Source organism: Manis pentadactyla, chromosome 10 (assembly GCF_030020395.1).
Source record: "Manis pentadactyla isolate mManPen7 chromosome 10, mManPen7.hap1, whole genome shotgun sequence".
Lineage (NCBI taxonomy): Eukaryota > Metazoa > Chordata > Mammalia > Pholidota > Manidae > Manis > Manis pentadactyla.
The window spans coordinates 72,407,437-72,433,975 of record NC_080028.1 but is presented as its reverse complement, the minus strand read 5'-3'; the positions used below and the strand labels follow the sequence as shown (position 1 = coordinate 72,433,975).

The window sequence follows — 26,539 nt, the reverse complement described above, 5'->3', positions numbered from 1 at the left end:
AAGGAGGAGCAGGGAGTGAAAATGCCCCTGGGCCATTAGGGCTGTGGGGAGTCCTCTGGCTCCCACCCGCCTACAGTCAGAATGCCAACACAGCCATCTCCTAAAGCAGGCACCCCGGTCTGCAGCCCGAGGGCCAGATCCAGCCCACTACGGTTTTTGTACAGAGACTGAGCCAAGCGTGGTTTTTACATTTTTATATTGTTGGAAAAAAAATCAAAAGAAAGATAACAGATGATGACATATGAGAATTACACAAAATTTGAATTTCAGTGTCCACAAATAAAGCTTTATTGAAACATAGCCATGCCCATTTATTTACATATGTTTAATATATGCTGCTTTCACACAACAAAGTTGAATGTTCGGAATAGAGGCCATATGGCCTTAAAGACAAAAATATTTACTATTAGCTCTTTCAGAAAAGGTTTGCAGACCCTTATCCTAAAGGGTCCTTTAGACATCTAGGAAAAGAGATTCTGTAACTTGCCTTTCATAAAGTAGGACATCGAGGGCCTTAAGTTCCAAACTTAAGATGCTGATAAACTTGGTAGAACAATTGGTTTTTCTTTCCAGGTAAAATGAGCAGAACTACTAATTATTTATGTAAGCTTGTTTAAGAGAAATGTTTAAGCTTTAAAGGCTATAAACTGAAAGTACCTTCTAGAATTTAAATCACAATCCTAATGATATATTCAATTTTAGTCATGGTTGTTTAGCCCTATTATTCCATGATCATCAAAATTCTCTTTCTAGCATCTTCTATTCTTTTGCATAATCTGAGAAATACTCTAAGCCTTAATTGAAATGAACTATCCAGTAAGAATAATAATAGCTATTATTTGTTAACCTTTTACTCTTTGCCAGGCAGAGTTCTGAGCATTTTACTTATATTAACACATTTAATGGTCCCAATAACTCTATCAAGTAGGTAATATTATCATACCCATTTGGTAAACAAGAAAACTAAAGTATAGAGACAGGTTAAGTAATTCACCTCAGGTCACACAGCCAGCAAATACTGGGGCCAGGATTCAACCCCAGTAATCTGGCCCCCTAAGTGGACCACACTGTCAGGTAGACCATCTCAGCTCTATTTAAAAGGGTTGAGGGTAACAAAATTTCACTACTATTTGAATTTTAATTAGTAGCATAATAAAACATATGCTTTTTTTTTTACTTCTTAAAATGCCATGTTTTCTGGAAAATATCTTTTCTCTGAACCATCTATGTGGTCAAGTTCATACCACATAGATCCCACCCCTCTCCAGTCTCCCACATCTGACTGGACCACATGGGAGCCATCTGAACCACGTGGGCCAATGGGCTCCTTCCCTGAGACTTTGGCACTGAGATTCAGATTCCAGCCTCAAACTGCTATCTTAAAACAGAAACCTAGCAACTGTTAGTCACAAGTGCTGAAAACCCAGAGAAAGCCACTCTTCCATGTGAGAGCAGAATGATGGAGAAATGAGAAAAACACAGATAAGAAATGGAGGTGGAGGAAGGAAACCTCTGGTTCACAACATGCTCTAGTCCCTTCCTGAATTCAAAGGGAGCTCTACCCCCGGGTCCCATGAGACACCACCCCACCGCACCCCCCGCGATGGTTTCTAATATCTTAGGGAACCGGAACTGAGATCTGTGTGTGGGTGTGCTTACAGCTGCAAGAAGGGTCCTACCCTAGAGGAGCTCCAAAGAGCCATCATAAGCTGGGCAATGGGGTGGGCAGGGGTGGGTGAGATAAAAGTGGAAAGTTTTGTACTACAATTGAGGAGAATCGTTAAGAGGATCTAGAACTGTGCACTTATGGCTCTTTAAATTAATTAAAACTAAATGTTTCAATTAAAAATTCAGTTTCTTGGTCATAGCCACCTTTCAAGTGCTTAATAGCCACAACGTGGCTAAGTGACAGTCATATCACAGCACAGAAACAGAACATTTCCATCATTGCAGAAGCTTGTATTGGACAGAATTTTGTCACAATGTTTCTCACTTCAAGGTAGCGTAAGACACTTGTGACTTTTGCGACAGCACTGAAGTTTTTATTCATTAATAATGAACACCATTTAGCCAACAGGACTAAGAAATTTAAGTAGGATGACTTTTGCATATTGTTGTTTTGTGTGTAAAGAGATGAAAGATTAGTTTTATACATATAAAGCAGTACACATTTAAGTTGCTGATTTATGGACTATGTGGGTTAAGCAATTTAAGAATTGGCCAGACTTTTATATTTAAAATATAACTTGAATTGAAACCTGGTTTTCACAGCCCACCACGAGTGTGGCCTTCACTGTACCCATGATCTGGCCAAGTAAGATCTCCGTGTTAAAGTCCTTTGATCCATAATCAAATCTTTAAAAAAATTGTATTTTTAAAAATTGAGGTGAAATCCATATGACATGAAATTAACCATTTGAAAGTGAACAGTTTGGTGGCATTTGGTACATTCACAGTGCTGTGCAGCTTACTACCTCAAGGTTCCAAACAGTCTCATCGCCTCCAAAGGAAATCATACTTTTCAAGCAATTGTTTAACACTCCCCTTTTCCCAGCTTTTGGCAACCACCAAGCTACTTTCTGTGTGTATGAATGTACCTATTCTGAATATTTCATGTGAATGGAATTGTACCTGTGATCTGTTGTGTCTGGCTTATTGCACCATTATCAAATTTTAACTAGTTTTAAGATTCACAGTATCATCTTTGTTAAACCATAGGCAGTACTGTTGCCTGACTGTCTTTTGGTAAAATCTTTCACTTCTTGTTTTAAAATTTTGGGTAATATACCTTTTATCACAGCCAGTTCATTAATCTTCCTTTACCATAAAGGATAGCATTCGTTTCTTTTAATTTGAGGTATGGCAGTTTTATTAACTAGTACACTTCTGATAAACTTTCCCACCTAATTAGAATTGTTCTTTTTTGAATACTTGATGAGGGTGTGTACTTGATGAGGATGTATCTTCTGAACATGGAGATACCATTAGGAAATATGAAACTGATTTCATTCCTTGGGAGGTTGACTAACTTCTCTTCGACTAGCAGATATGAAGTGTGCAGGACTTGGAAATCAAGCCCCAATGGTTATGTTTGCCAGCCATGAACAAGTGACTTTGGAGCTGGTAGAATTACAAGCCTATGCTCATTAGTAGCGAGTAAATCTGGATGTGATGTATATTATGAATAATAGGAGTAGAATGAGAAAGGGTTGGAGATGTGTGTGAGAGAAGAGACTGGGTACAAATACACTGACAAGTTTAAATGTAAAGAACATGTTGCTGTATCTGTGATTTTTCTGGTTCATTGCTCCAAAAACATCAGTTCGCAGATGTTGCCACCATTGCCATTTGAATTGTAACGTGATCCGTGGTCTGAATGCAAGGATAAGCTTTTTTTCTTCCATCCTGGGGAAACTATTGTCAGCTTCTTATTTTGAGGCCCTTTAATGTCATCATTACGTGTATATTAATAACTTAATTGCTGTTTGTACTTGACCCTGTCCCTGCCTCTGTAAGCTGTACAAACTCAAGACAAATGCATTATAAATGTAGGGTGTTTTGAAAAATGAAACCATGAACAGATTTTTATTATGCTGCGTTATGCAGCCATGGAGGTAGTCTTATGACTGATGTCACTGTCCTGAGAGGTGCCTTACAGCCTTAGGCATGTATTGTATATTTGTAAATCTAAGAGTTGGTTGTAGAACCAGGTGTTGAGGTGTGTGTACTGTTGGGTCTTATAAAGCCCATTTGCAGTTTGGGATGTCTTATAAGTGATGAGAGAGCCCCCCATACTGATTGTCTCCGTCTTCCTTGCCTTACAATGCTTGACCATCCTAACTGTGTCATCACTTACTCGGTTTACTTTTACTGAGGGATTTTCAGCAGGGGCTGTCTGAGGAAGGGCAAGGTGGCATTTGTGTAACTTGGAGAAGCCCATTCGAATATGTCAGAATGTTTGGTAAGTTACCGCTTACTTCATAGGGTTTGGGGGGAGCTTAAATAAGATAGCAATCAGCACATGAGGGCTCAATAAAAATTTAAAGGGATTTAGGGTAATTTGCCACAACCTCCAACCCTGCCTCCAGCACTGTGGATTTGTGAGTGTTTCTATCCCTGTCTGGCCCATAATAGATGTGCAGTACATGTTAGTTGAGAGAATTGAACTGATGGCTCATTACATATTAGGGAGTGGGGAGTCACTTGTTGAATATCTCTTAGGTGCGAGGAGTTCTTTAATTGAAACTAAACAAATGCTTATTCTCATTCAGTGCTCTAAGCAGTTCTCTCAGGCAGATGACATGCCATTTCCATGATTCAGTGAAATAATTGCCTCTCACAACTTGTACATGACACTGTAGGCTTTAAAGCCAGGAGTCAGCCCAGTGCTGGCCTCTCAGCACCAGCGTCTGCTGCCTCCTCCATCCTGAGGTTCGCACGTCAGCCTGATCACCTAGCACTGCCTGACTTTCTCTGGAAGTTGAGTGATTTTTCCTTACTATACCTGTAAACTTTTCTTTTAAATAGGAAGTGAAAAAAAAATCTTTTGTGAAGTACAATTCCTCTTCCTTCCAAACCTAGTTCAAATGCTTTTTCCATTTCTGTTAACATCCTGCTAATCGCATAGGTTGGGGTGTCTTAGACCCTTCACTCTTCCTTCCTGCACCTGTCCGGTGTCACCCCTGTTACCTCTGTGTTTAGCCTCTCCTCTCCAGCTGCACTGCGCCGCGGTGGGAGCCATGCTGATGTTGCTGGCTGAGGTGTCTTTCCATTCAAAGGTCATCCAAATACCACTGTGTAGGATCATCTGCAGCTGCGACGCTCAGCATGTCACTTCTCAAAAGATCTTGGTTGCCCTTTACCTTTCAGGGGCAAGAAACTCCTTTCTTCACTACTTCATATTATGGAAGATTGGGCCCAAAACTTTTCTTGACTTACAGGTCTTAACACTCCAGGGGAGTGAGTTTAAATGTAACTTTGAGAGATTATGAATTCACTGTTTATTGGTGTGCAGGATTCATGTGACTTCAAATTCTTCAATGTCTTTTTTGCATCTTGGAGATTCTTTAAAGCAAGGGCACTTTCATACCGGAGTATCATTAGGCTTTCAGATATAAAAATAAACTTAAACATTTAAGTATCAGTATATATTTCTCATACATCTCTTTCAGTAATATCATAAGTAGATTTTCAGCGTGACAATTGTGGAAACTGGATTGTTTCTTGATCTTAGAATTCTAATAGAGGGACAAAAACAGTGTCATTTTAATCATCATTTCTGAGATGTCATAAGGGCCCATACACATTTCAGGGACTTTATATGAATGTCCTTTGTACTTTCTTGGTATCAAATAGAACTTATTCCAGGATCTTGATGATAAAATATGTATGATTATAGAATTTTTAAAAGGGCTAATCATAGCCTTCTTTGACTACAGCTACCAAGAGAAACTAGAGAAGTAATGTGTCTTTGTTGAGCAAAATCTTACTAATCTGATCTGTGTATGCTGTTGATTACTCTTTAAATATCTGTGACAGAAAAGTTTTTGAAGCAAAATACGAGAACAAGCATACTTTTATGAGTACATTTCCATTACTGAAAAGGTTTCAAAATTGGCTGTGATTGGCAGATTTTTAGAAGTAGGTTAAACAGACTTATAGTTTGAAAACCTGAGTTAGTTGCCATTAGTTAGGTCTGGATTGTTGAGATTTTTGTTGGGTTATTGAATTTATGTTTTTACTGTATTTTAGAACATAAATAAAATGGATGTGTAATTTCAATTTTTAATAGAACTTATTTCTATTAAATAGCACCTGTGGAACTTTCTCAAGAGGAACAATTGTTGTGTGAAGGTAAGCATCTACAAGATGACTCTTTGAATATCTAATTGAAAAAACATTTAAGTTGTCTGTAGTGTATAAAGCTAAATATTGTTTTGTAAATATATATTATATCTCAATTTCTTGTCCAGGTTCAAATTCAGCTGTTAGCATGGAACTTTCAGAACCTGTTGGTAAGAAAATTTCTGACCATATGAATACAGTATTATGAAACTCTTTCACTCTCAAGATTTAAGGTGCACATGTAAGTGTCATGATTATTGTAATGCCTACATTTAACACTGACATTGAATCTTTGTGTTTGGATTGACAATGCCGTGATACATTTAGTAGTTGTCAATATAGAAGAATTGGGTGGAAGAATGGTAAAGTCAGTTTAAATAGTTATACTTGTTCCATTTACTTTGTGAAAAATTTCCTTCCTTTTTGTAACTTTCTTATTTTTAAGGGTTTTATATTTCCAAAAAGTTGATACCAAAGATATTACTTGTAGAGGAAAAAGAAAAGAGCCCCTAAATCCTGTGTCCTGGTTTTAAACTTTCCCTTTTTTCCACTGTCAGGGCATTTTGACGCTGGAGTTACTGGGCTGTTACAGATGATACATCTCCTGTTCACACTTTGTTTGTCCTTATGAAATGAAGCTTTATAAAAATAGCAATCTCTTGTAGTCTCTGAGTCAGAGCTCTGATGTCAGCAGTGAGGCCAGCTTGAAAGCTATTATCCATTTCTGTTGTGAAAGATACTTTCCTATGTGTCACTAGACATTGGAAAGTGGAACTAAATATGCAAAGTTCTATTTGTTGTTTGAAAGCATCTGTGTTTTAAAGTATAGACTATAAATATTTTACCAGAATACTGAGTTAAAATACCTTATTTCAGTAGAAAATGGGGAGACAGAAATGTCCCCAGAAGAATCATGGGAGCACAAAGAAGACATCAGTGAAGCAGAGCCAGTGGGTGGCTCCTTTGGAGGTGGAAGGCCCCCAGAGGAAAGTGCCCAGGAGATGATGGAGGAGGAAGAGGAGGTACCAGAACCCAAATCTGTGGATACACCGCCAGGTGCTCCTAAGAAGGAACATGTAAATGTAGTATTCATGGGGCATGTGGGTAAGTTGCATTCACAGCAATAAGAAATGACCAAAGTTACTGCGTACAACAAACAGAACATCTTCGCTACTTGGAGATGTTTAGTGAAACTGAATGGAATTGATCTAAAATGTCTTGACTTTTAACTTGAATTTTTGGCTGGCAAAAAATTGTCAGCACTTTATTCTTGAAGGTTGGACCGATTGACAGTTGTATAATGGAATAGAAGCTGGAAGAAAATAAGCTACAGTATATTTCTATGATGCATAATTGGTCTCTACACCACCGATGATGGCTCAGCATATTATGACATTTATTAATTAACATTCTAGAAAATGTGCCTATTTTTTTATGTGAACTTCAGTTATTCTGTTAACTTTATAGGATTGACTTTACTATGTAGTTTGATTTTGCGTAATGTAAGAAATTAATTGGAGTGAGTTCTGGATGCTAGTCAGGTTGCTGGTTTAGCACAAAACAAAACCCTATTTTATTTATTCAGGTGTTCTCTGTCTGACTTACTCCCAAAATTGTGAAAGGAAAATACAGGATTATGTGTCCTTTTTCCTTCTCTTTATCTCTGGCTTCCCCTATTCTTTTTCAGTAGCGAGAACCCTTTTGAAATTTGTAAAGGCACACCGACCACCTAAATGGAGCTCTCAGTCCTGGTCTGCTCTTGCTGTCCACTGAGGCTCCACTGCGGTAATTTATATTCTGTTGTTGCTGTGCTCTAAGCTAACGGTCAGGGAGGAATCTGTCCAAAAATTCATTTCTTTATCAGTAAAGTAGTTCTCAGTCATTGTTGAGCTGCAGGAGATCTTAGCAGCTTCATTTTACAAAGAGGAAGGTAACCAGCCAGAGCGTGTGCCCCAAATTCCTATCATTTCAGTTGCTGTTGCAAGATGTAATTATATCAGCTGAATGATGCCTTCAGTTGTTGGTGTTTTTAATTGTTGGTATTTGGGGGTTTTGTCTTTTACACCTGGTTTACACATTGTTGATGATTACTTTTAGATGCTGGCAAGTCAACCATTGGAGGACAAATAATGTAAGTATTTTCTGTTAAATAATAGTTAATTTAATGGAATGTTTTGGGCATTGCAAACATTCACACAAAGGGGGATAAAACAGATTACCCCAACTTAAGAAAAATTAATAATAAAATGACATTACTTGTAGGGAAAGCTGATGTTAAGTAGTTTTTGCAGTATGATCGTTGTTAGAATTTTCTGATGGAATTTAGGTCTTCTCTAAAATCTTCTGTCATCACCACCAGGAGCATAAATGGATTTATGAAAGCTGCGTTTTAGATTTTTTTATAAAAACTAATACAGAATCCTAGATTATGGGAAATGTCAGTCTGCTTTGAATATAATTTTCTTGGGAGTAATGAAAAGCAGTACTTGAATTAGGTGCATGGGGGAAAGTTTTTTCTAATCCATCAACTCCTTAAATTTATAATCAAAGATAGGTGGTTGGCTAACATGCTAAGATTAGAAGATATGAAAACACCATGGTTGAACTTTGGTGATGTATTCTAATATTGAAAATCTTTTTAATTAAAAGGCTTTTCTTTTTTTTAAATTGAAGTATCATTGATTTACAGTGTTTTAGTTTCAAACGTACAACACAATGGTTCAACAGTTACGCATATTATTAAATCCTCATCCTCTCTAGTGTGATTACTGTTGATCAACGTAGAAATATGTTACAGAATCATTGACTATGTTCTCCATGCTTTACTATTCTGACCAAATTATACTGTGATTGTGAATTATTGTGTCCTTTTATCCCCCTCAGCCTCTTTCCCCACCAGCTTGGTAACCATTGGTCACTTCTCAGTGTCTGAGTCTACTGCTGTTTTGTTCCTTCTGTTTTGCTTTGTTTTTATATTCCACAAATAAGTGAAATCATATGGTATTTGTCTTTGTCTGGCTTGTTTCCCTGAGCATAATACCTTCTAGATCCATCCATGTTGTTGGAAATGGCAGTATTTCTTTTCTTTCTATGGCTGAATAATATTCCATTATGTATATGTACCACATCTTTATCCTTTAGATAAATTTATCTATCCTTCATTCTATTGAAATTTATCTATCTTTTATTTTATTGATGGACATTTAGGTTGCTTCCATACCTTGGTTATTGCAAATAGTGCAGCAATAAACATAGGGGTGCATATGACTTTCAAAATCAGGGATTTTGTGTTTTTTGGGGGGGTAAATTACTGGGTCAAATGGTATTTCTATTTTTAGTTTTTTGAGGAACCTCCATACCGTTTACCACAGCAATTGCACCAATTTACATTCCCACCAAAGTGTAGGAGGGTTCTCCTTTCTCCACATCCTCAGCAGCATTTGTTATTTCTTGTCTTCAGAGAGTGGCCATCCTGACTGGTGTGAGGGGATACCTCAGTGTGGTTTTAATTTGCATTTCCCTTATGATTAGCGATGTGGATCTTTGCATGTGCCTGCTGGTCCTTTGTATTTCTTCTTTGGAGAAGTGTCTGTTCATGTCCTTCCCCCAGTTTTTAATTGGGTTATTGTTTTTTGGGTGTTGAGGCACATGAGTTCTTCATATATTTTGGATGTTAACACTTTATCAGATGGGTTGTTTACAAATATATTCTCCCCTACTGTAGGATAAGGCCTTTCATTTTTAATCCCTCCTAAATCAGACCCATTTCTTTAAACTATATCATCAGAGGATTCAGAGGGCTTATCTTCATGGTTTTGCTTTAAATAGTCTTAGTTGGTAATCTTGCCAGTTACTTGTGAAAATTTCCACAACAGACCCTAAAAGAAGCTATTAAAAAGGAATCCTTACCTAAGGCTCTATGGATGGACATGTTGGGCCCACTTTATGTATTTTAGAAGAATATATTTTTTGCTTATTGGCTGTAATTTTGGTTGGCATTTTCCTGGGCTTCTATGGTTGGTTGGAAGCATGCTCTGTAGATGACTGCAGAGCACACATAGAGATGAAGGCCAGAACAGGAAGGCTTTGATTTGGATAGATTGTGGCAAGGGAATGGTTAGTTATTACTAAGGAATTATTTTAAAATTATAATCTCTTTTTGACAAATATTTATAAAATATTAAATATTGAAATGTATTAGGCCTAATTTCTTGGACAACACTGTTGGAATTAATTTTGTTTAGTATTTACATTTGCTTTTTAAAAAAATTTTTATTCTGAAATAATTTGGCTTGGAGAAATGTTGCAAAAACAGTATAGGCTTCCTATTTGTCTTTCATTCAGCATACCTTAACGTTAACATTAAATAACTATAGTACAGTCATCAAAACTAGGAAGTTAACATTGGTGCAAAATTAACTAAACTATGTAGGTCTGATTTGAATTTTACCAGTTTCTCCACTAATGTAGTTTTTCTGTTCTAGAAGGGTGCACTGCATTTATTTGTTAAGTCTCCTTATTCTCCTCTCACTTGTGACATTTACTCAGTCTTGTCTTTCATGACCATCATCATTTGAAGAGTGCTATTCAGTGGCTTTATATGTTCTTGTATTGGGTTTGAGTGATGCTTTTTACAAAAAAATTGAGTATATAGATTTTGGGCAAAATATCACCGAAGATACATTGTACTCTTATCAGAGCATTCAGTCAGGGGTACATAATGTCAGTATTCGGCATGTTTTGTTGATTACTGGTGATATTAGTCATGATTACTTGGTTAAGGTGATGTCTGCTGGGATTCTCCAATGTAAAGTTATTTTTTCCCTGTTATCCTGGGGAAGATAATTTGAGACTATGTAAATGTCTTTTCCACAGAGATTTTCTGTGATTGCACCATCTATCCAGTGGTACCTTTACTTTAAAATAGTTGGTTTCTGAAGTTGGAATTCCCTGCAAGGGCTTTAAATTTCCTTAACTTCATTGAATAATTTGTGAGTAATTAAGTGCTTCTTTTGTCTTCAAATGTTTTCAGGTATTTGACTGTAATGGTTGACAAAAGGACACTTGAGAAATATGAAAGAGAAGCTAAAGAGAAAAAGAGAGACTTCGTATAATAAACTTTTATGATAATGATAAATACCTTTTAGGGAAATGCTGCCTGCTTAATGCTTTTGCAGTCTACTAAGATGTAAGTTCATGAAGTCTAAAATTGTGTCGTAACAAAGGAAAAGCTTCCCTTCCCCTCACAGCACACAGCAGATCAGTTCGTCATGACTTTATAACTTACACAGACAAAACTTGGAAACATCCAAACAACCTGTTGAGTAATAGACTTGTTCAGTAAATTATAAAACACTTATTTAATTGGGTCATTACCTGACAACTAAATGCATTTATAGAATTTATAATAAGCAGTAGTAGAACTTAGATTGCACTGGAATTCGGGGAGAAAGCAGGTGACATGATAGTACTTCAGATATGATCATTCATTATGTAAATACTGGGAAGAAGAAAAGCATATGGACAGAATGGAAAAAATCTATTGAATACACAGCATCAGGTAGCAGTGTAACTCATGACCGGAGGAGCTATTTAGGTAGATAGTGGCAGCCTTTCAGAGACAGTAGAAAACGGAGGCCACGGCTGCAGTTCCAGAGTTGGGAGCAGGGACAGCGACTGGGGGTGAGAACCTTGTAGGCACAGGAGCAAAGGCCCAAAGGCAGAGGCGAGCTTATGTGTTCATGAGCAGAGAAGAGTCAGGTTTGGCTAGAGGTTTAAAAAGGAAAGTGAGATAAAAATGACATTAAGAGACAGGCAGAAAGGAAGATCATTTCCGGCATGTAAAAAAAAATTTCTTTTTGGTATCAATCTACAATTACCATAAGAACATTATGTTTATTTGGCTCCCCCCTTCACCAAGTACCCCGCACAAGCCCCATTAGAGTCACTGTCTGTCAGCGTAGTGAGATGGTGTAGAATCACTACTTGTCTTCTCTGTGTAGCCTAGCCCTCCCCATAAACCCCCACATTATACATGCTAATCATAATGCCGCCTTTCTTTTACCCTGCCCTTATCCCTCCCTTCCCCCCCATCCTCCTCAGTCCCTTTCCCTTTGTAACTGTTAGTCCATTCTCGGGTTCTGTGATTCTGCTGCCGTTTTGTTCCTTCAGTTTTTCCTTTGTTCTTATACTCCACATATGAGTGAAATCATTTGGTACTTGTCTTTCTCCACCTGGCTTATTTCACTGAGCATAATACCCTGTAGCTCTATCCATATTGTTGCAAATGGTAGGATTTGTTTTCTTCTTATGGCTGAATTATATTCCATTGTGCATATGTACCACATATTTTTTATCCATTCATCTACTGATGGACACGTAGGTTGTTTCCATTTCTTGGCTGCTGTAAATAGTACTGCGATAAACATAGGGGTGCATATGTCATTTTCAAGATGGGCTGCTGTATTCTTAGGGTAAATTCCTAGAAGTGGAATTCCTGGGTCAAATGGTATTTCTATTTTGAGCTTTTTGAGGAAATTCCATATAGCTTTCCACAATGGTTGAACGATTTTACATTCCCACCAGCAGTGTAGGAGGGTTCCCCTTTCTCCACATCCTCGCCAACATTTGTTGTTGTTTGTGTTTTGGATGGTGGCCATCCTTACTGGTGTGAAGTGATATCTCATTGTGGTTTTAATTTGCATTTCTCTGATGACAAGTGATGTGGCGCATCTTTTCATGTGTCTATTTGCCATCTGAATTTCTTCTTTGGAGAACTGCCTGTTCAGCTCCCCTGCCCATTTTTTAATTGGATTATTTGGTTTTTGTTTGTTGAGCTGTGTTAGCTCTTTATATATTTTGGATGTCAACCCTTTATCAGATCTTTCATTTATGAATATATTCTCCCTTACTGTAGGATGTCCTTTTGTTCTGTTAATGGTGTTCTTTACTGTACAGAAGCTTTTAAGCTTGATATAGTCCCATTTGTACATTTTTGTTTTTGTTTCCCTTGCCTGGGTAGATATGTTCATGAAGAAGTCACTCATGTTTATGTCCAAGAGATTTTTGCCTGTTTTTGTCTAAGACTTTTATGGTTTCATGACTTACATTCAGGTCTTTGACCCATTTTGAATTTACTTTTGTGTATGGGGTTAGACAGTGATCCATGTTTCCTCCTTTTTTGCAGTCATCACCTCAGCCTTTGGAGCTATGACCCTGACCACCAGCAGCGGGACCAGTAGCTCAGTCTTTGGCAGCACCACCTCATCGCCCTTGACGTCCAGCGTGTGAGCAGGTCCCGCTGGCAGAGGGCACTTTCGGATGAGCATGGATGCCCCCCACAGCAGCTCCACCACTGGGATATTTGGCTTTGGGTCAGGACGGAGTGGGAGAACTGGTCTCAAGAACCCTTTCTGGGGAGGGTTGAATCCGAACTCCCTGGGTGCAGCTGGCCAGAGCACACCCTCTACCTTCCACATGGCCAGCACACCTCAGGACACGTCTGGGATTGCAGGTAAGATTTGGAGTGGACTCGGTCTGCAGTGCAAGGCACTGTTTTAAGTGCTGACCCAGTCTTTGCTTTTAGAGCTGTACGCTGTGGTGAAGATTTAGATGTTATCACAGAAGTTATCTGTAAACAGCATCAGGTACCATTGTAACTCATGACCGGAGTTGCTATTTAGGTAGAAAGCAGCAGCCTTTCCGAGACAGTAGAAAACTGAGGCAATCACCGCAATTCCAGAGTTGGGAGCAGGGACAGCGGCTGGGGTTCAGGACATTGCAGGCACAGTAGCAAAGGACCAAAGGCAGAGACAAGCTTATGTTTTCATGAACAGAGAAGAGCCAGGTGTGGCTAGAGGTTTAAAAAGGAAAGTGGGATAAAATGACATTAAGAGACATGCAGAAAGGGAGATTATTCATGGCCCTTAAAATTTTTTTTTTGGTATCAATCTTCAATTACCTGAAGAACATTATATTTACTAGGCTCCCTCCTTCACCAAGTACCGCACACATACCCCATTATAGTCTCTGTCCATCAGCATAGTAAGATGCTGTAAAATCACTACTTGTCTTCTCTGTATAGCCTAGCCCTCCCCGTGTCCCCACACATTATACCTGCCAATCATAATGCCCGCTTTATTTTACCCGGTTCTCATCCCTCCCTTCCCCCCCATCCTCCTCAGTCCCTTTCCCTTTGGTGACTGTTAGTCCATTCTTGGGTTCTGTGATTCTGCTGCTGTTTTGTTCCTTCAGTTTTTCCTTTGTTCTTATACTCCAGAGAGGAGTGAAATCATTTGGTACTTGTCTTTCTCCACCTGGCTTGTTTCACTGAGCATAATACCCTCTAGCTCCATCCATGTTGTTGCAATTGGTGGTATTTGTTTTCTTCTTATGGCTGAATTATATTCCATGGTGCATTTGTATCACATCTTTTTTTATCCATTCATCTACTGATGGACATGCAGGTTGTTTCCATTTCTTGGCTGTTGTAAATAGTGCTGTGATAAACATAGGGGTACATCTGTCTTTTTCACACGGGGCTGCTGTATTCTTAGAGTAGATTCCGAGGAGTGGAATTCCTGGGTCAAATGGTACTTCTATTTTGAGCTTTTTGAGGAACTTCCATATTGCTTTCCACAATGGTTGAACTATTTTACATTCCCACGAACATGGTAGGAGGGTTCCCCTTTCTCCACAGCCTCGCCAACATTTGTTGTTTGTGTTTTGGATGGCGGCGGGCCTTATTGGTGTGAGGTGATAACTCATTGTGGTTTTAATTTGCATTTCTCTGATGACAAGCAATGTGGCACATCTTCTCATGTGTCTGTTTGCCATCTGAATTTCTTCTTTGGAGAACTGTCTGTTCAGCTCCCCTGCCCATTTTTTAATTGGATTATTTGCTTTTTGTTTGTGGAGCTCTGTTAGCTCTTTATATATTTTGGATATCAACCCTTTATCAGGTCTGTCATTTATGAATATATTCTCCCTTACTGTAGGATGTCCTTTTGTTCTGTTGATGGTGTTCTTTACTCTACAGAAGGTTTTAAGATTGATATAGTCCCATTTGTTCATTTTTGCTTTTGTTTCCCTTGCCTGGGCAGATACGTTCATGAAGAAGTCACTCATGTTTATGTCCAAGAGATTTTTGCCTGTTTTTGTCTAAGACTTTTATGGTTTCATGACTTACATTCAGGTCTGTGATCCACTTCGAACATACTTTTGTGTATGGGGTTAGACAATGATCCATGTTTCCTCCTGTTTTGCAGCCACCACCTCGGGCTTTGGAGCTACGACCCAGATCACCCGCAGCAGGACCAGTTCCTTAGTGTATGGCAGTACCACCCCATCACCCTTCATGTCCTGGGTGCCAGCAGGCCCCGCTGGCAGTGGGGGCTTTGGGATGAGCGTGGCTGCCCCCAACAGCAGCTCCACCACAAGGATGTTCCACTTTGCGGCAAGGTGGAGTCGGAAAACTGGTGGTACAGCACCTTTCGAAGGAGGCTTGATTTAGAAATCCCAGGGTGCTGCTGGACAGAATACATCCTCTGTCTGCCACGTGGCCAGCACGCCTCAGAACACATCTGTGTTTGCAGGTGAGATTTGGAATCGGCTCGGTCTCCAGTGCCAGGTGCTGTTTTAAGTGCCGACACAGTCTCCGCTCTTGGAGCTGTACGCTGTGGTGAAGAGACAGATGTTATCACAGTTGTTATCTGTGAACAGCATTAGGTAGCAGTGTAACTCATGACTGGAGGAGCTACTTAGGTAGTCAGCAGCAGCCTTTCTGACACAATAGGAAACAGGCCAGGGCCACAGTTCCAGAGTTGGGAGCAGGGACAGCAGCTGTGTGTGTGTTGCAGGCACAGGAGTAAAGGCCTGAAGGCAGAGATGCGCTCATGTTTTCATGAGCAGAGAAGAGCCAGGTGTGGCTAGAGGTTTAAAAAGGAAAGTGGGATAAAATGACATTGAGACAGGCAGAAAGGAAAATCATTCATGGCCTTTTAAAATGTATTTTTTTTTGTATCAGTCTACAATTACATGCAGAACATTATGTTTACTAGGCTTTCCCCTTCACCAATTGCCCCCCCATACTCCATTACAGTCACTGTCCATCAGTGTACTGAGGTACTGTAGAATCACTACTTGTCCTCTCTGTGTTGCTCAGCCCTTCCCGTGCACCCCCCCACATTAAACATGCCAATCATAAGGCCCCCTTTCTTTTTCCCTGCCGTTATCCCTCCCTTCCCACCCATCCTCCTCAGTCCCTTTCCCTTTGTAACTGTTAGTTCATTTTTGGGTTCTGTAATTCTGCTGCTCTTTTCTTCCTTCAGTTTTTCTTTGTTCTTATACTGCACATATGAGTGAAATCATTTGTTACTTGTCTTTCTCCACCTGGCTTATTTCACTGAGCATAGTACCCTCTAGCTCCATCCATGTTGTTGCAAATGGTAGGATTTGTTTTCTTCTTTTGGGTGAATAATATTCCATTGTGTATGTGTACCACATCTTTATCCATTCGTCTAATGATGGACTCTTAGGTTGCTTCCATTTCTTGGCTGTTGTAAATAGTACTGCCATAAACATATCGGTGCAGCTGTCTTTTTCAAACTGGGCTGCTGTATTCTTAGGGTAAATTTCTAGAAGTGGAATTCCTGGGTCAAATTGTATTTCTATTTTGAGTTTTTTGAGGAACCTCCATACTGCTTTCCACAATGGTTGATCTAATTTACATTCCCACCAGCAGTGTAGGAGGGTTCCCCTTTGTCTGCAAACTCACCAACATTCGTTGTTGTTTGTCTTTTGGATGGTAGCGATTCTTACTGGAGTAAGGTGATACTGTTTCCTCCTTTTTTGCAGCTACCACCTCGGGCTTTGGAGCTACGACCCAGACCACCAGCAGTGGGACCAGTAGCTCAGTGTTTGACAGCAGCACCTCATCACCCTTCATGTCTGGGGTATCAGCAGGCCCTGCTCACAGTTGGGGCTTTGGGGTGAGCGTGGCTGCCCCCCACAGCAGCTCCACCACTGGGGCATTCAGCTTTGGGGAGGACAGAGTGGGAGCAGTGGTGGCACAGCCCCTTTCTGGGGTGGCTTGAGTAAGAACTCCCTGGGTGCAGCTGGCCAGAGCACACCCTTTGCCTTCCACGTGGCCAGCAAGCCTCAGAAAACGTCTGTGTTTGCACATCAGATTTGGAATGGGCTCGGTGCCGGAGTCCAGCTCCAGCTGAGGTGTGGGTCACGAAGGAAAGGACAGCGTCAGCGAGTGAGATGAATGAGGAGACAAAACACACAATTAAAGTTGTAACATCTCCTGACATCAAGCGGCAGGGTCTTCATTTTTGTATCTTTCTACGGTTTTCATAATGTTGAACATTTTTTAAAATTATGAATAATACATTACTTTTTCTGTCAGTTTACATAATTTCAGCTTATTACCCTTAAGGAAATATCATTATTTCTTCTAATAGTAGCCATTTAAGATTTAATTTTTAACTTTCCCCTAGTCTATTTTGATTGGTAAATCATGTAAGCTACGTGTTAGGTGCTAAACAGAAAATGGCGTAAGACAGCGTGTGGGTTAAGCGTGTGGGCTATGATTTTTACTTTAAGCGTGTAAGATTATATAGACTTTTAGATATGTGTCTAAGGCTATATAAAGTTTAAGCAGGTTATATAAAATGCAATCTATATGTCTTTTGGTTATTAAGTGTAACTATATTATTAATTAAATCCTATCCTACACATGTGGGTTGAGGCTTACATCTGAAATCTAGGGACGGTACTCCTATCACCCATTCCTTAACATTCCTATGAATACAATAAAAACACCTTATTTTTTTATAATATTCATTCCACAATTTCAGATGTTTACACCTTTCTTCCTGCGTTTACAGGCACCAGGGCCTTGCAGTCCTCTTTATCCTTTATATAATAACACTAAATCTGCTCTTACTACCTTACTATTAATATAATAATATTTTATAAATTTATCATAAACTTTTATATATGGGATATTTGTCAATATAAATTTTATTTTGATCATAAATTCTTCCTATGAGAGGGTTACCAGAGGTGTCTTCTAATATTATAAGCAACATAAGGGGGGCCCTGGGCAGTGGGGACTATTAATCTTTATTACTTTGCTGTTTCATATAAGTTTCTTGGGAGAATGGGTTTTTCCATGGCCTAGGTTCCCATAACTCCTTCTCTGCCAATATTCTAAAGAAATCCTGGTTAGTCATGTTTGAATTGTTACAAAGGGGAGGACAAACTGCATCTAGTTTTAAGAGAGGCCTGGGCTGTTCTGCCTCACTTATTTGTGGCAGTACGCCTGGAACGGTTGGTCCCATAACACTGCTTTCATTTCCGGAATTGCTGCTTTGATCAATATTTTGGGTTATGTTATTTACTAAAAGTGAATAAATCTTAATTACATAAGATTTCCCATATATGAGCCCAATCACCAACATCATAACTGCAAAAATAAGTGCGGGAATTAGCAGGGGCCAGCTATGAGGTTTCCTGTTTTCAGGATTCCTCCTCGTGCCTGGACCTTGTCAAACAGCATGAGCAGCATGGCCTGCATCAGCTCGGTCTGCAGTGCCAGGTGCTGTTTTAAGTGCTGACACAGTCTCCGGTCTAGGAGCTGTACGCTGTGGTGAAGAGAGAGATGTTATCACAGATATTATCTGTAAACAGTGTCAGGAAGCGGTATAACTCATGACCAGAGGAGCTATTTAGGTGGTCAGTGGCAGCCTTTCTGAGACAACAGAAAACGGAGGCCATGGCGATAGTTCCAGAGTTGGGAGCAGGGACAGCGGCTGGGGGTGAGGACCTTGCAGGCACAGGAGCAAAGGCCCAAAGGCAGACACAAGCCTAATGTTTTCATGAGCAGAGAAGAGCCAGCTGTGGCCAGAGGTTTAAAAAGGAAAGTGGGATAAATTGACATTAAGAGACAGCAGAAAGGAAGATCTTTCATGGCCTTTTAAAATGTTTTTGTTAAAATACTAATGGAAGTCACTATAGAATTTCAGGCAGAAGGAAGTGATTTTATTTGCCATGTGGAAGATGCATGATAAGTAGTTTGGGCCCTGGTAGATTCCGTTTTCCTCACTGAATGAATATAAGTGCTCCTTGGCGCGGGTTAGAGGGAGTTGTGTACCAAGGAGGGCCTCTCTCAGTAGTCATTTTGGAGAGGGGGAGAAAACGACGTGTGAGAGCTGTGCCGGGCAGTTCTGAAGTCTGGGAAATTGTGGTTAGGAATTTGAAGCAAGGCCAGTCAGCACAGTTGTGTCTGTCCAGCAACATTCAGTCTTGAGGTGTGGACCTAAAATCAGTGGATAGAGAGTAAACCCAACCTGGTTAAATGGCACAGGGAACAGGAGGAGCAGGGGGCTGACTACAGGCCCTGATGAGGCAGACGATCCAGAGTGGGTGCGGTTGGCACGGGAGCAGGGACAGCACTGTGCTCGCAGCCGAGATCTAGGGGCAAGAGCAGTTCCGGGTTGTGATAAGGTGTGACCCCCTGAGGTTGGGTGTGGGGGAAGAGTACATTGCAAGGTCAGCACCTCGGGTGGCACCCTCCCCACCTCAGGCCTAGACAGATACAGTTACATGTGAGAGGACCTTCCCAGAGAGCTGCTGTGGAGGGTAGCCCAGCACTGGGCAGGAGACTCCATGAGGGCAAGCATGTGCAGGAGACCGAGTTCGAGTGGGCCTCTGGGAGGATGGGGGCTGACTGTGGGGTGGGGCTGCGGTGAAGTAGAGGAGAGGTGGCAGGCAAACGGGGAGGAGACATAACGTTAGTCCTGATAGAAGAGAGGTCCACTCAGTGTCCCCCTCAGCTGAGTTGTGGTGCCCAAGGGAGTGCAAAGGTTCTCCTCAGGTGGCCAAAGGACAGCTCGGGCTCTGCTGCAGTGGTGGGGGGGCAGGCTCACCTGGAGCACAGGGGTTAGGACCCAGTCACCCGTGTGCTTCCTTACCAAGGGGTGAGCTGGATAGTGGTGTGGGCTAAGGGATCCTGTGGGGATGCGTTTGCAAGCTCACCTCCCCCCAGTTCATTACCGCCTGCTTTGACACCTTTTGCTTGTGGGCCTAGTTTCCACTTCTTTGCAGTCTCTCCATTCTAGGCACATCCACACCCACCTTTGGTCAGAACACCCCTGGGGTAGGTGCATTGGGCAGCAGCCTCTCCTCTGTGGTGTCCTCAGCACCTGCCCAGGGCTTTGCTGGACCTGGAACCTTTGGTAAGCCACAAGTCTCTCTAGTCAGGGTGACCTGGATATTCCTTGAAGATGGGGTGGGGTTGTTGGGGTAGCATTGTCTATTTTCCTTGGTCCTTGTCTCCACCGCAAAAAAGAATCAAAAGGCAGAGACACAGCAGTGAAGCAGAGGAAAAGTTTTATTTAAAGTGCTTACAGAAAAAGTGCAGGCAACTTCAGAGAGAGACAGCACCCTGAAAGGTTGAAAAGAAAGTTTAAAGTGAAAAGGTTATGCACTTAGAAAGTGCAGGCGACATCAGGGAGAGGAGCGCCCTGAGAGCTTGGGGGTTCCCCCTTTTAAGGATTCTTCAGGAATGTGACTAAGGGCTGGTGTTGCAGACCTGTTGGGTGGTCTTTGAATAATACTTAGAACTAACTTAACACAAGCAACTTCCTGCTGTGATTTCTCCCTGGGAGCTGAGCCTTCTTGGTCTGGGAGCATATCAAACAAGACTGCCTGGGGGTGCGCCCCCAGGGTGGGCTGAGATATTGTCTGTTTGCTAAAGAGTAAGTTAAGAATCTTACTTCTTAACTTCCTGGGTATTAAAACACAATCTTATTTTTAAGATGAAATCCTTCCTGCCTGTGACTATGTTGTTTATGCTGGGCTGGCTTGCCATTATTAATCGCCCAGATTGCAAACTACTTGATTAGGGCCAAAGGAGAAAAAAAAAAAAACAGCATGTAGGTTAAGTCAAAAAAATAAGGTAGGCCTGCATGATTAACACAATAAAGCCATGGGTTATGCTGAGGTACTATCCTTTCTCTGGGGAATATTCAAACATTCCAGGACAACATTTTAAAATTCCATATCCAAATCTTACCTGCAATCCCAGAGGTGTCCTGACGTGTGCTGGCCATGTGAAAGATAGAGGGTGTGTGCTCTGGCCAACCACATCCACGGAGTTCGGATTCAACTTTCCCCAGAAAGGGTTCCTGAGACCAGTTCTCCCACTACGTACAGATCCAACGCCGAATGTCCCAGTGGTGGAGCTGCTGTGGGGGGTAGTCATGCTCATCCGAACGCCCCGAATGCCAGCAGGACCTGCTGACACCCTGGATGTAAAGGGCAATGAGGTGGTGCTGCCAAAGACTGACCTACAGGTCCCGCTGCTGGTGGTCAGGGTCATAGCTGCAAAGGCCAAGGTGATGGCTGCAAAAAAGGAGGAAACATGGATCATTGTCCAACCGCATACACAAAAGTAAATTCGAAATGGATCAAAGACCTGAATGTAAGTCATGAAACCATAAAACTCTTAGAAAAAAACATGCAAATATCTCTTGGACATAAACATGAGCAGCTTCTTCATGAACATATTTCCCCAGGGAAGTGAAACAAAAACAGAAAAGAAAAAATGGGACTACATTAAGCTTAAAAGCTTCTGTACAGTAAAGAACACCATCAACAGAACAAAAGGACATCCTACAATAAGGGAGAATATATTCATAAATGAAAGATCTGACAAAGGGTTGACAACCAAATATATAAAGAGTTAACACGGATCAACAAACAAAAAATAAATAATCCAATTAAAAAATGGGCAGAGGAGCTGAACAGACAGTTCTCCAAAGAAGAATTTCGATAGCCAATAGACACATGAAAATCTGCGCCACATCGCTTGTCATCAAAGAAATGCAAATTAAAACCACAATGAGGTATCACCTCACACCAGTAAGGATCGCCGCCATCCAAAACACAAACAACAACAAATGTTGGCGAGGATGTGGAGAAAGGGGAACCTCCTATGATGGTTGTGGTAATGTAAAATCGTTCAACCATTGTGGAAAGCAATATGAAGTTTCCTCAAAAACGTCAAAATGGAAATACCATTTGACACAGAAATACCGCTCCGTGGAATTTACTCTAGGAATACAGCAGCCCAGTATGAAAAAGACGTATGCACCACTATGTTTATCTCAGCACTACTTACAACAGCCAAGAAATGGAAACAACCTACATGTCCATCAGTAGATGAACGGATAAAAAAATGTGATACATATGCACAATGGAATATAATTCAGCCATAAGAAGAAAACAAATCCTACCATTTACAACAACACGGATGGAGCTAGAGGGGACTATGCTCATGAAATAACGCAGGAGGAAAAAGACAAATAACAAATGATTTCACTCACATGTGGAGCATAAGAACAAAGAAAAACTGAAGGAAGAAAAGAGCAGCAGAATTACAGAACCCAAAAATGAACTGACAGTTACCAAAGGGAAAGGTACTGAAGAGGATGGGAGGTAAGGGATGGATAAGGGTTGGGAAAAAGAAACGGGGCCTTAAGATTGGCATGTATAACTTAGGGGGGGCACGGGAAGGTCTGAGCAGCAAAGAGAAGAAAAGTAGTGATTCTACAGTACCTCAGTACACTGATGGACAGTGACTGTAATGGGGTATGGGGGGTTATTTGGTGAAGGGGAAGCCTAGTAAACATAATGACCTGCATGTCATTGTAGACTGACACCAGAAAAAATACATTCTAAAAGGCCATGAATGATCTTCTTTTCTGCCTGTCTCTTAATGTCATTTTATCCCACTTTCCTTTTGAAACCTCTAGCCACACCTGGCTCTTCTCTGCTCATGAAAACATGAGCGCATCTCTGCCTTCGGGCCTTTACTCCTGTGCCGGCAACACACTCACACACAGCCGCTGTCCCCGGTCCCAACTCTGGAACTGCGGCCATGGCCTCAGTTTGCTATTGTGTCAGAAACGCTGCCGCTGACAACCTAAATAGCTCTTCTGGTCTTGAGTTACACTGTTACCAGACGCCGTTTATGGATAACTTCGGTGATAACATCTAAATCTTCACCACAGCTTACAGCTCCAAAAGCAGAGACTGTGTCAGCACTTAAAACAGCACCTTGCACTGCAGACCGAGGCCATTCCAAACCTCACCTGCAATCCCAGACGTGTCCTGAGGTGTACTGGCCAGGTGGAAGGTAGAGGGTGTGCTCTGGCCAGCTGCATCCAGGGAGCTCGGTTTCAACGCTCCCCAGAAAGGGTTCTTGAGACCAGTTCTCCCACTCCGACCTGACCCAATGCCGAATGCCCCAGAGGTGGAGCTGCTGTGGGGTGCAGCCATGCTCATCCCAAAACCCCCACTGCCAGTGGGGCCTGCTGACGCCCTGGATGTGAAGGGCGAGGAGAGGGTGCTGCCGTTCACTGATGTATTGTTCCCACAGCTGGTGGTTTGGGTCACGGCTCCAAAGCCCGAGGTCATGGCTGTAAGAAAGGAGGAAACATGGATCATTGCCTAGCCCCACACACAAAAGTAAATTCAAAATGGATCGAACCCCTGAATGTAAGCCATGAAATCATAAAACTCTTAGAGAAAGACAGGCAGAAGTCCCTTGGACATATACATGAGTGACTTCCCATGAATATATCTCTCCAGGCAAGGGAAAGAAAAGCAAAAATGAACAAAGGGGACGATATCAAGCTTTAAAGCTTCTGTACAGTAAAGGGCACCACCAACAGAACAAAAGGGCATTCTCCAGTATGGGAGAATATATTCATAAATGACAGATCCGATTAAGGGTTGACGTCCAAAATATATAAAGAGCTAACACACCTCAACAAACAAAAAGCAAATATTGCAATAAAAAAATGGCCAGGGGAGCTGAACAGGCAGTTCTCCAAAGAAATTCTGATGGCAAATACACATGAAAGGATGCGCCACATCGCTTGCCATCAGAGAAATGCAAACTAAAAGCACAATGAGATATCACCTCACACCAGTAAGGATCACCGCCATCCAAAACACAAACAACAACAAATGTTGGCGAGGATGTGGAGAAAGGGGAAACTCCTATGACGGTCGTGGTAATGTAAGATCGTTCAACCATTGTGGAAAGCAATATGGAGGATCCTCAAAAAGCTCAAAATAGAAATACCATTTGACACAGAAATACCGCTCCGTGGAATTTAATCAAGGAATACAGCAGTCCAGTATGAAAAAGACGTATGCACCCCTATGTTTATCGCAGCACTATTTACAACACCCAAGAAATGGAAACAACCTACATGTCCATCAGCAGATGAATGTATGCACAATGGAATATAATTCAGCCATGTGAAGAAAACAAATCCTACCATTTGCAACAACATGGATGGAGCTAGAGGGAACTATGCTCAGTGAAATAAACCAGGTGGAGAAAGACAAGTAGCAAATGATATCACTCATATGTGGAGCATAAGAACAAAGAAAAACTGAAGGAAGAAAATAGCTGCAGAATTACAGAACCAAAAAATGAACTAACAGTTAGCAAAGGGAAAGTGACTGAGGAGTATGGGAGGGAAGGGAGGGATAAGGGATGGGGAAAAGAAACGGGGCCTTATGATTGGCATGTATAATGTAGGGGGGGCACGGGAAGGTCTGAGCAACACACAGAGGACAAGTAGTGATTCTACAGTACCTCAGTACACTGATGGACAGTGACTGTAATGGGGTATGGGGGGTCATTTGGGGAAGGGGGAAGCCTAGTAAACATAATGATCTGCATGTCATTGTAGACTGATACCAAAAAAAAGTACATTTTAAAAGGCCATGAACGATCTTCTTTTCTGCCTGTCTCTTAATGTCATTTTATTCCAATTTTCTTTTTAAACCTCCAGCCACACCTGGCTCTTCTCTGCTCATGAAAACATGCGCGCATCTCTGCCTTCGGGCCTTTACTCCTGTGCCGCCAACACACTCACACACAGCCGCTGTCCCTGCTACCAACTCTGGAACTGCGGCCATGGCCTCAGTTTGCTATTGTGTCAGAAAGGCTGCCACTGACTACATAAATAGCTCCTCCGGTTATGGGATTCACTGCTACCTAACGCTGTTTACAGATAATTCTGTGATAACATCTAAATCTTCACCACAGCATACAGCTCCAAAAGCGGAGACTGTGTCGGTTCCTAAGACAGCGCCTGGCACTGCAGACCGAGCCTATTCCAAATCTCACCTGAAAACCCGGGCGTGTTGTGATGCGTGCTGGCCACATGGAAACCAGAGCGTGTGCTCTGGCCAGCTGCATCCAGGGAGCTCGGTTTCAACGCTCCCCAGAAAGCGTTCATGAGACCAGTTCTCCCACTCCGACCTGACCCAACGCCGAATGCCCCAGAGGTGGAGCTGCTGTGGGGTGCAGCCATGCTCATCCCAAAACCCCCACTGCCAGTGGGGCCTGCTGACGCCCTGGATGTGAAGGGCGAGGAGAGGGTGCTGCCGGTCACTGATGTATTGTTCCCACAGCTGGTGGTTTGGGTCACGGCTCCAAAGCCCGAGGTCATGGCTGTAAGAAAGGAGGAAACATGGATCATTGCCTAGCCCCATACACAAAAGTAAATTCAAAATGGATCGAACCCCTGAATGTAAGACATGATACCATAAAACTCTTAGAGAAAGACAGGCAAAAGTCCCTTGGACATATACATGAGTGACTTCCCATGAATATATCTCTCCAGGCAAGGGAAAGAAAAGCAAAAATGAACAAAGGGGACGATATCAAGCTTTAAGGCTTCTGTACAGTAAAGGGCACCACCAACAGAACAAAAGGGCATCCTCCAGTATGGCAGAATATATTCATAAATGACAGATCCGATTAAGGGTTGACATCCAAAATATATAAAGAGCTAAAAGACCTCAACAAACAAAAAGCAAATATTGCAATAAAAAAATGGCCACGGGAGCTGAACAGGCAGTTCTCCAAAGAAATTCTGATGGCAAATACACAGAAAGGATGCGCCACATCGCTTGCCATCAGAGAAATGCAAACTAAAAGCACAATGAGGTATCACCTCACACCAGTAAGGATCACCGCCATCCAAAACACAAACAACAACAAATGTTGGCGAGGATGTGGAGAAAGGGGAAACTCCTATGACGGTCGTGGTAATGTAAGATCGTTCAACCATTGTGGAAAGCAATATGGAGGATCCTCAAAAAGCTCAAAATAGAAATACCATTTGACACAGAAATACCGCTCCGTGGAATTTAATCAAGGAATACAGCAGTCCAGTATGAAAAAGACGTATGCACCCCTATGTTTATCGCAGCACTATTTACAACACCCAAGAAATGGAAACAACCTACATGTCCATCAGCAGATGAATGTATGCACAATGGAATATAATTCAGCCATGTGAAGAAAACAAATCCTACCATTTGCAACAACATGGATGGAGCTAGAGGGAACTATGCTCAGTGAAATAAACCAGGTGGAGAAAGACAAGTAGCAAATGATATCACTCATATGTGGAGCATAAGAACAAAGAAAAACTGAAGGAAGAAAATAGCTGCAGAATTACAGAACCAAAAAAAGAAATAACAGCAAAGGGAAAGTGACTGAGGAGTATGGGAGGGAAGGGAGGGATAAGGGATGGGGAAAAGAAACGGGGCCTTATGATTGGCATGTATAATGTAGGGGGGGCACGGGAAGGTC

At 41.5% G+C, this 26,539-nt stretch overlaps 1 protein-coding gene and 2 long non-coding RNA genes across 3 annotated transcripts; 2 read left to right on the top strand and 1 right to left on the bottom strand.

Moving 5' to 3' along the window:
- The first annotated feature begins 1,837 nt into the window (after positions 1-1,837).
- LOC130679125 (uncharacterized) lies at positions 1,838-11,166 on the top strand. Its single transcript, XR_008992116.1, has 5 exons — positions 1,838-5,853; positions 5,973-6,085; positions 6,721-6,948; positions 7,942-7,975; positions 10,877-11,166. It is a non-coding gene; the product is annotated as an uncharacterized LOC130679125 (long non-coding RNA).
- Positions 11,167-11,305: 139 nt separating this feature from the next.
- LOC130679368 (uncharacterized) lies at positions 11,306-17,658 on the top strand. The gene is made up of 4 exons (XM_057487971.1): positions 11,306-11,311; positions 13,086-13,357; positions 15,111-15,437; positions 16,699-17,658. Exons 1-4 carry the CDS (start codon positions 11,306-11,308, stop codon positions 16,751-16,753), a joined length of 660 nt encoding a protein of 219 aa, XP_057343954.1. The 3' UTR covers positions 16,754-17,658.
- A 3,036-nt stretch (positions 17,659-20,694) lies between these two features.
- On the bottom strand, positions 20,695-23,128 carry LOC130679126 (uncharacterized). The gene is made up of 2 exons (XR_008992117.1): positions 23,007-23,128; positions 20,695-21,255 (listed from the first exon to the last, which is right to left on the bottom strand). It is a non-coding gene; the product is annotated as an uncharacterized LOC130679126 (long non-coding RNA).
- Positions 23,129-26,539: the final 3,411 nt, after the last annotated feature.